General features: G+C 60.0%; 1 protein-coding gene across 1 annotated transcript; it reads left to right on the top strand.

The window, feature by feature from the left end:
- Positions 1-2527: 2527 nt before the first annotated feature.
- FAM43A (family with sequence similarity 43 member A) lies at positions 2528-4336 on the top strand (the record flags this gene model as incomplete). Its single annotated transcript, XM_082003851.1, has 1 exon — positions 2528-4336. The coding sequence occupies one exon, from the start codon at positions 2528-2530 to the stop codon at positions 3614-3616; it is 1089 nt and encodes a 362-aa protein (XP_081859977.1). The 3' UTR covers positions 3617-4336.
- Between the last annotated feature and the right edge of the window lie 5712 nt (positions 4337-10048).

Below are 10048 nucleotides of genomic sequence, written 5' to 3'. Positions count from 1 at the left end.
TGGCTCTGCAAATAGCTCTGTGGGAGTAACCGTCAGAAGTGTCCCTGCACCAGCACCAGCCCCTGTCACCACCAGCCTCCCTCCGGAGGCAGTGCCGCAGGGAGACCTGGGTGGCTTCTTGCCCACTGTGTCTCAGCCGGAGCAAACACCTGCCTGCAGAGCCACCAGCCCCAGCCCCAGGACAGCCTCCTCTGCCCACAGCCAGGGGCAGGCAGGGCTTTAGCATGGCAAGTCCCGCTCCCATAAAGAGGCTGCCATGCCCACGTGTCTCGGGGTTGCTCTGGGCCTTGCAGCTCACGAGCACCGTTCAGGGATGTGGTGGCCACTGAGCGTGGGGCAGGCGTGGGTCTGGGGGTGCGAGCCAGGAGCTGCGGGCTGGCTCTCAGCACAGTCGTTCAGCAGGACACCTCGAGGGAAGAAGGCAGCTCTGTGGGCATCGTGGGAGTGCCACACCAGATGTCACCTGAAGCCACTGGATTTACTTTATGTGCACAGCAGCATCCTCTGTTTTCACCTTGCAAGACAAAGACGACAAAGTAAAAGCACATTGGATGCTTCTGGAGATGAAATGAATTAGCTGTACAAACCAAAGTCTCCCTCTCCCCACTACGCAGCAGGATGGTCCTGCAGGCTGGCAGGAGCTCTCGGCAATGAGCTGCAGCGTGGTGCATAGCCCCTCCTGCTCTCTGCACCAACAGCACTGAGGGGGGCTCCCAGTAGGTGCCCAGCACCCAGATTGTGTCAGGCCAGCCAGGGCTGAAAGCAGGGACTCCCCAGCCGGAGCGGGCTGCTGCTGGGTACTGCCGGCCGGGGCAGGCCTCAGCTCCTCACCTGCCCTCCTGCGGAGTCCCAGCGGGACTTTGCCCAAAAGGCAGAGGGCTCGGCTCAGCATGGTGCTGAGCCCAGACAGGCATCTCCATGGGCGCTGGGCTTTACGCAGAGGGGTCCAGCCAGCTTGACCCAGCCGTGCAAAAGGGTTCGTGTGTGCATGCCCAGCCCATGCACCTCTCCGACTGCAGTTTTCCCATAGGAAAAATGTGAGTATTAACACATTCACGTCTCAGGGCCAGCAACAGCCTTCGTAACACTGCAAGTGCTGCACTAGAGCTGCCGAAGACAGGAAATGCAGCATGTTACTGCTCCACACCCACCACTGGCCTCTGGAAACCATAGATGTGGTCAGGTGTCCCCTGGTACCAGCTGTGGCTGAGCAGCCTCAGGAGACAACATTGATGACGCTGCCCTCCAACAAGGGGGTATTTTTGAAACGTAAGCAAATGGGAAGGTGCTTTTAATAATTTTACGCCAGTCGCTGTGGTTACTTGCAGTTCCCAAGTGATCTGCTAGATGGCATAATGTAATAATAATAACGATAATGATAACCATACACGGGTTTGTTTTAATTGATCCAAACTCTAAAAATGATTTGTCAAATAATTTAAGCGGGTGTTTACATATTTTACTGCAGGAGTAAGTACCGCTCCCCTTTTGTCGAGCCTTTATTCAAACGCTGACGAAGTGCCGTTCTCTGCAACCGTGGAGTTTCTATTCTTTCTGGCAGAGGATATGATACATGACATGAGAAGCTATAGCAACGACACAGAGACCAACTTTCCAAAGCTCTCATTATGTCTGTGACTGTATTCGAGCAACCCCAGCAAGAAATTACAAGACAGCTTCTTGTTGTTCGGCTGCTGCGTATAAATACAGAGCAAAGCATTACTCATACATAATAGCTTTTATTTGCCGCAGGCCCTTCGGGTCTCAGAGCCGGACTAACCAAGTCAAATGCAAGACTGTGTTGCAAGAGCGGGACTCCTCCACGGCACGCCCTGGCCAGGGCGGCTGCGGGGGTCCTGCAGCACCGCGCCCCGCAGCAGCCTCGGGGTTTTTACCAGTTTGGGAGGTTCTGCGCTGCCGGTTCTCCCCCGCGCTACCCTCCCCATCCACCCCGCCCCTGCTGCTGGAGGCTGCAGGGCAGCGCTGTGGCACCCACCCTCCGTGCGGGGTCGTGGGGACGGCTCTCGCGCGAGCCCCCGGGGGCGCCGCGCCGCGGGGAGCGAGCCGGGAGGCAGGCGGAGCGGGACACGCAGCGCGGGCCGGGACACGCCACACAGCGCCCCGCGCCCCCGGCCGGTGCCCCACGGGGGGCCGCGCTCCGCGGGTGGGGCGTGGGGTGCCCGGCCGGGCTGGCACCGCCCCGTACCCGCCCCCTGCCCGCCCCACGGCGCGGCGGGGCCGGGGCCGGGACGCCGCGGCGGGCGGCGCAGAGCCGCGGCGGCGGGCGGGCGGCGAGCAGCGCGCCGCCGGCTCGGCGGGCCGCGGGCAGCGGGCGCTCCGCCCTCGGTGCGCGGGGCCTCCCCTCTCCGCGCCCGCGGAGCGCCGGCGCCCGCCTATATCTACGGCCGCGGCGGCCCGCCGCCCGCAAGGATGTGAGGCGGGCGGGCAGCCCAGCCGCCGCCGCCGTGGCATGCCCCCCCGCGCCCGGAGCCGTCGGCGCGGCGCCTAGCCGCGGCTCCGCGGGGCGATGCTGCCCTGGAAGCGGAGCAAGGTGGAGCTGGTGGCGGGCGAGGCGCGGCGGCAGAGCAAGCCCAAGGCGTACGCGGTCAGCGTACACTACTCGGCGCTCACCTCGCTGGCCCGCGCCTGCCCCGAGAGCGCCCTGCACCGCGTGGGCAGCATGTTCCGCTCCAAGCGGCGGAAATTCCGCGTGACCAGCGAGGACCCCACGTACACAGTGCTCTACCTGGGCAACGCCACCACCATTCAATCCAAGGGCGAGGGCTGCACCGACCTGGCCGTCTGCAAGATCTGGAGCAAGAGCGAGGCGGGCCGGCAGGGCACCAAGATGAAGCTGACCATCAGCGCGCAGGGCATCCGCATGGCCCACGCCGAGGACAAGGGGCTGCGCCGGCCCGGCCACCTCTACCTGCTGCACCGGGTCACCTACTGCGTGGCCGACCCGCGCCTGCCGCGCGTCTTCGCCTGGATCTACCGCCACGAGCTGAAGCACAAGGCGGTGATGCTGCGCTGCCACGCCGTGCTGGTCTCCAAACCCGAGAAGGCGAAGGCCATGGCCCTGCTGCTCTACCAGACCTCGGCCACGGCGCTGGCCGAGTTTCGCCGGCTGAAAAAGCGGGACGACGCGCGGCACCAGCAGCAGCAGCTCGTGGGCGAGCAGAGCATCCCGCTGGTGCCGCTGCGCAAGCTGCTCAACGGGCAGTGCTGCTACAAGCCGCCGGTGGAGCGGAGCCGCAGTGCGCCCAAGCTGGGCTCCATCACCGAGGACCTGCTGGGCGAGGAGCAGGAGGAGCGGGCCATGCACTGCGACTGCGAGGACATCCTAGAGGCGCTGGGCGAGCCCGAGGGCGAGCTGCTGCGCGCCGGCGCGGGCCGGGGCGAGAGCCCGGAGCTGGGCCAGCTCCTCCGCGACCTGGGCGAGCTCAGCCTGGGCAACGACCTGCGCTCGCTGCGCGCCGACCTCCGCGTCCGCCGGCTGCTCTCCGGCGAGAGCACGGGCAGCGAGTCCTCCCTGGAGAGCAACGGCCCGGACGGCGCCGCCCCGCCCTGCAACGGCGCCGAGCAGCCGCCCCCCGGCGACCCCGGGACCGGCTGAGCGCCCGCCCGCGCCGGCGGTGCACGGTCCCTTCCGGGCGTGCGCGGCCCCGCCGGGGGGCACCGGGGCCCTCCGGGCGTGCGTGGTCCCCTCCCGGAACGCACGGCCCCGCCGGGGCGCACCGGGTCCCGTCCGGGAGCCCCGGTTCCCCGCCGCGCCCCCGGGTGCCGCAGCATCCCGGGGAGCGGCCACCCCTCCCGGTGCCGGTGGCCGCCGGAGCCGGGCCCCAGCCCGCCGAGGCCCGAGGAGGGAAGGCGGCCGCGGGCTGTTTACCTCCGGCTCTGCCCTTGAAGATCTGCCAAATTCCTGGAATAGCTTTCCCCGGGGAGGGCGGCGGGAGGGAGGTGTTATGCCTTGTTTACAGTCAGAAATCTCACATCCGAGAGGGCTCCCCCGCCGTTTTCTACATTAAAATCACTCCATCGTGCTGTCGTGTCCGAGAGGTTTGCACTGTTGTGAAATGTTTTTTAATTATTACTATTTTTAAGTTAGACCCTTTTTTTTTTTTTGGGCCCTGGTCCTGTCCCCGGTCTCAATGCTCTAGATCTTTTGCTGTGCAAAAGAAGACTCTACTTGTGGCTGTTCACCTGTACATAGGGAAATGTATGCAAATACATTTTGTTATTTTTAAGAACACCACCATTGCGATCTCCTCTGTTTGCACATACGTGAAGAAAATAAAGATGACAGTAATTTAAAAGAAACTGGGGTCGCTACGGCGGTTTGGCCTCTCTTTGTGCGCGTTCTTGTAAGGAGATGGGGGCGGGAGGGAAGAGATCCTTTGCGATGTGTTGTAGCTGCAGGAGGGCATCACGCAGAAAGGTCCTCACAAGCACCGACCACGATTCCTGAGCCAGCTGGAAATCTTGCACTGCAGGGAAACGCACCGGGCACTCCAGGTCTCTTACAAAAGGCACAAGGATGAGATTTTTCCTCTCCGCAGCCTCCAACGACAGGGGCAGGAACGTGCGAGAAGCCTCGTGTCAGGGCCGTCTGGCTGGATCGTAGGCTGGAGAAATGTAACCGCGTGGTTCTGAGGCTGCCGTGGGGCTCACGCGTGGGGCTCGCTGCCTCTTGCCTGGCAGCGTGCTCGTGGGCGCTGGGAGCACCGCGCAGCCCGCACGGGGTTTGCATTCGGCTGCTGCCGTGGCAGCTGGTCCCTTGCCGCTTGCAGCGCCAGCCCGAGAGTATTTCATAACCTCACCCAGGGTAAGCAGCGAAGTTGATTAGCCACGGGACTGCCGCGGTATTTTTAGCTGTAAATCTGTTTGTAAGTGGCAGGCTCCCAGGGCAGTAGAGATGTTCCGGTTTCATTTGTCCCCAAGTGGAGGTATCAATTAAGGGATAATTAATCTGGCATCTCTGATGTCTAAATGTTTTCCACTGTGCCTGTGCTGCAATCGGGCAAGCTGCAGGAATGTCAACGAAAAGCCCAACCAGCTGCCGGGGCCAGGCCACGCTCCTTGTGCAAGGAGCCAGCCTCGAACTTGTAAATACCTCATTAAAACAGATGATTGCAAAATCTGCCACTGCACCGGCGAGAAGCCTTTCCCATTGCCTCAGTGTGAGTCAGGCTGAGGAGGGAGGCACACCGGGATGGTTTGCGCGGGAAGGGGTAATGGAGAGAGGGGCAGCCCCCCTCAGAACTGGCACCTTCCTCCCCAGGTCGCTCTCGGCCCGTGACGGGCAGCGAGATGCAGCAGGTGACAGTGGCCGCTACTGGATTTGAGCACGCTCAGGCTGGCACTGAGCCGTACCTCGGAAAAGAAAACACGCGGCTTGCTGCCCTCCCCAGGTGGGGGCTGCGAGGCTGCCTTCCCCGCAGCAGGGGACCCTCGACTGGTGCCCCAGGTCTACACCCAGGGCTCTCTGCCACTGCCTGCTCTCCTGGGGCGGCAGGAGCAGGTAGCGCTGGGAGCAGGGCACATCGGGGAATTCGAGGCTGGTTTGAGTGAACCCCAGCTGCTGAATGACAAGGTGGTGTTTGCTTTACATCCTCTGTGTGTGCTTAAAGACAGTTAATGGCATTAGCTCAGTCAATGTCTTTCCTCTCTCCAGAAGAGCCATCATGTCTGCAACAGTAAGGAAAGGGTTTTATCGCTTGCCGGAGCTGAAAGCACAGTTCCCTGAGCAGCAGCAGCAGCCAGGGCCTGAAGCATTTCCCCCTGAAGCCATTAGCAGGGCTACTGTGCAGTTTCCTTAGAGGCCTGTACGGATCATTAGCTGTAAATGTAGGGTCCAAATCCCTTTGTGCCTGGGATATTTTGGTACTAGAACCATTGGAAAAAAATAAATCATACAGATGTCTGCAGTGCTAGTGCAAGGTTATTCATGTGTGCTTAACTGCTGTGCCCTCCCCGTAGCAGCATGCGTGGGCCTGCAAATGAGAACAAGTGCATGTGAGGAAAAAAAGGCCATTATGTTTTCTGCACAGTAAGTTTGAAGGAGCATCTCCCGAGGATAAGGAGAGGAGGAAAGAGCGAGACCTTCTCTGCCATAGGTTCAAGTAAAGGGCTGAGCTGCTAATGATTTTCCTTTGAAACAAGTGGCTTCTTGCTGAGGTGAAAAGCCTACTGCTAGCTGGTGGGGAGGCAGCCCGGGAGAAGCGCAGGGCTTTGGGAAGGGCCTCTGTGGGACACGCAAGCTTTGCTGACTGCTGTGAGGCCATTCCTGTCCCAGATACTGCACCCATCAGTAGAGAACAAACTGTTCTGGGGTCTCTGCTCAGCACTGGGGCCGATGCCAGCCCCTGCGCCAAGGCTGCTCCCCGCAGACGCGGTGCGGCGTCCCACTGAGCACGGCACGGCCCCTGCTCAGGCTGTCGGCAGAGACGTGCGTTCCCCCGTCGATCAGGCTCCATCCATCAGCGCCAAGTCAGCTCTACAGCTGGGGATGGTGAATCAGCCCCTGACGCAGCTGAGGCGTGTGGGCTGCGCAAAGAGCAGCTCAGCCTCTGAAACGCTGCTCCTCACCAGCCAGCAGCCCCGTCCCACCGCCGCTTTCCCAGGGATGGCCCTGCAAAGGGAGGGCAAAGGCAGCCTGATTGCTCAGCCAGTAGGTTTGGACTGTGTGGGGAGAAGTCAAACGTGGGAGCAGATGTTGGCAGAATTACAAGTCAAGCATTGCTACCTGCCGCTGGGCAAATCACTGCCCTGCTCACCAACACATCAGCCGGGGCTCGGCGGGCCGTGCTCCTGCCCAGGCAGCCCTTCTAGGTTTCCAGCACAGCAAGGTTGAACGCTGAGACCCTCACAGCACTGAGCTAGCAGGCAGCATGTGATGAATTGGCCAGAAAATACCCATAACAAACTATATAAGACCAGGAAAGACAATGATCCTGCTCCAAAGGCTTCAGCTGCTGGTCCGAATCCGGCACATGAGGCGGATGCTCTGGCAAGTCAGCTTAGGTACCGCAGCAGGTGCCCAAGATTTCCAGAGCGTGTTACAGATAATCAGAGCATGTGCTTATTCCAGGCAATAACGATGATTCCCTAAATATGAAGAGATTAAGGGAAAAAGAGCACTTGTTGCTAATACTATTTGTTGACTTTGTGTATTTGTTGGTGTACTACAGACTTGCTCCTGCACATAGGTGATGAGGCTGAGGGGGGCCAGACAAATGTGGAAACGTTTACAGGATCCCACATGCAGCTTCTTGTTTTTCTCTGCCCTTAGTGTGCCCTTCTCCTGTCCTTAGATCTTCCTCATCTGCAACAAGAAAAAATATCATTTGCAACCAGAAGAATTAGCCAGTGGTCAAGTGGAGTGAGCCAGGTCACAAAGTGACTTTTAGCCCAGACTGCCATACTGATTTAGATCCAGAATTATTTGCAGTTCCGTTTGGTGACTGCCCTGTATGGGGCACATCCCGTTTGTGTGGCCAGGGGCGATGCCACGAGCATGGCTGGCCGAGGGGCTGCTTTGGACTCCCAGGTGTGAGGTCTGGTTGCACGTCACCAGGTCAGTGGGTCTACAGGCCATACCCAGTATCGAGTACAGCTCCGGCCCCTGGGGCGGTTCCGAGTCACCTTCAGCACACACGCTGCCACTCTCGTGGGGAAGCAGGAAGGCGTCAGGATTTCCTCCTCAGCGGTGTGTTGGGGAAGAGCAGCTGACCTGTCCTGCTGCTGTGAATCATCCCCAAGAGACCACAACCATCCCATTGCCTAATTCTTGACCATCACACCAAACCCCAAACATTACTTTGTGGAGAAAAGCCCCGAATCTCAGCCTGCAAAGGAGGCAGAGGGCAGGTCTCCTAACTTCAAAGCATCCAAGGGGCTGTGGGTGACAGCACTGCACAGCCCCTGCTTTTCTTGGGCAAGGGTGGCCAGGGTCCCATCAGTGACAGAAAAAACCTTCAGTGCTGCAAGCGGTGCACAGTGCCAGCCGGCTGTGCCTCAACTCCTGCTTCTGGAGCTGGGAGGAAAAAATTCCTGCCTTTCCAAGGCCAGCAGCAGCCCCAGGTCCTGCAGAGCCTGCGTGCTGCGAGGGCGGCTCCCCCTCCTCACCCCAGCTGCTGGTGGCAGTGGGGGGCTGTTTTCCCCAGCAGCTGGAGGGGGATGATGTGCAGGGACAGGAATGCGAGGGCAGGCAGCCAGGGCAGGGCATGGACGGCGTGGGGTCCCAGAGAGGCCAGGCCAGGTCAGTTCATCCGTGGGGCTCGAAGAGCCTCTGGGGTTCTGCTTCTTCCACAGCTCCATCACCCACCCCAGGCAAGGTGACATCTCTGGCTTGCCGGTGGGTGGCTCGTAGTGGGCTGCATCTTGCTTAATGCCCTGCAAGGTGCATGAGCTGGGGCGGGGGGATTGGCCACTGCTACGAGCCGGCAGGAAATCAAAGCTTATGCATTCAAAAAAACATGACATTCCCCTTTGCCAGCGGGGGCTCTGCCTGGCAGGAGGGCTTGAGCACTACGAAAACACTTGGAGAAACAGTTATATAATGAAGGACATGGGCCCAATCCTGCCCTTAGCTTGACACGGCAGCTCTGCGAGGAGGTGAGCTCCAGGCTGCAGCTGCACAGCACCTTCCAGGATCTGGCCTCCGTTACTGCACTCCATGCCGCTGCCGAGGGGGGAGGCAGGAGAAAAGCTGCACAATGCTTTTTTTCAAGCAGGAAGATGCTCTGCGTGCTCAGCCTCGGTAAGCAAGAGCCCAGCTCCTATCTGTGGGCTTAAACCAAGCTCCATTGGTGGCAGGAGCTGGGCAAAGTCCGGAGTGGGATAGGACAGAACTGCCGAGGGGCAGGGGCTGCTTGCTGCAGGCATCTGGGCTTTCATGCTACTGCCCTTCAGCTCCGTCACAGGTTCTCCGGACCCGGTGGTGGCACATCATGGTACACATCATCTATCCCCATGCCCCCACCATGTCCTCAGCTCAGTGGGAAAGACATGAGCTCTCCCACAGAGAACTGGCCCCAGCAAAGGGCTATGCCTATAGAGCTCCTCTCATGCTCTCCTGCTCTGAAATGGGGGGCAGCCGGGCAGCCTGCCTCCTGCAGCTGGTCCTGCTGTCAGCCCTCACAGAGGGGTGACATGCTCGGTGTCACGTCTGGATCTGGAAATCCCCACTGCTCTGGCACGGGTGCTCTGCAGATGCCAGGGGCTGCGGGACGGGATTCGCTGCTCTTCCTGCAGCACCGTGAAGTTGCGCGGTCTGCTCGGATGCATGAGCAAGCTAAAGGGTGACATTAATTAGAGCTGACAGCATTCCTGGAGGGAGCCGGCAGAAAAACAGCGCGAAGCCGCTGCTGCTGGGGGATGGAGATCACCCGCACCGTGGGCTGGCCTGGGCTTGCTGTGGCCCTTGAGTCCTGCTATGCTGAGGTCTGTGCTCACTCCGGCTCCAAAAATCAGGGTGGCAGGTACACCCACAGCCCCGAGGGACAGGAGATGTGGTGCCTGAATCCAGCCCTGGCAGCCGCCTCCTGATGAGTGTCTGACCAGCATCGCTCTGCCCTTTCCAGCCAGCCCTGCCTGCAGCCGGGCGCTGCCTTTCCCAGCCCTGCATGCTCCCCTCCGCCTCTCCCCTCTTGCTGTGGCTCCTGGCCCCCCAAGTGCTCCAGCCCTCAGGGCCGCTGTGTCTCACACGGCTCTTTTCCCATCCCAATTTCATGCTGAGGAAGAGCTGCCACTCGCTGCTGTTTCAGCAAGTGCCAGCGAGGATTGCCTGCTCTGGCAGACCATGTGGGCAGCCCGGAGCAGTGAGGGCTCCTCCTCCTCTGGGCAGGGAACAGTTAAGGGAATTAGGATGAAAAGTTGATATAAATAATTTGGTAGCTCCTGTAGGAAGATTGCGATTTAGCTTAATTATCATAATTACATTTTCAATCTCTCTGCTAATAATTACAAAACAATAGAGCCAAGTGTGCATGCAGCCGCCTGCTTTCCCGACCAGTGACTTCTTATTCTGCTGCTTGAAACAGGTCCA

Source organism: Phaethon aethereus (assembly GCF_964289735.1).
Source record: "Phaethon aethereus genome assembly, chromosome: 9".
NCBI classification, from domain to species: Eukaryota; Metazoa; Chordata; class Aves; order Phaethontiformes; family Phaethontidae; genus Phaethon; species Phaethon aethereus.
The sequence above is the reverse complement of the archived record's forward strand: the minus strand, read 5'-3'. Positions and strand labels throughout refer to the sequence as shown.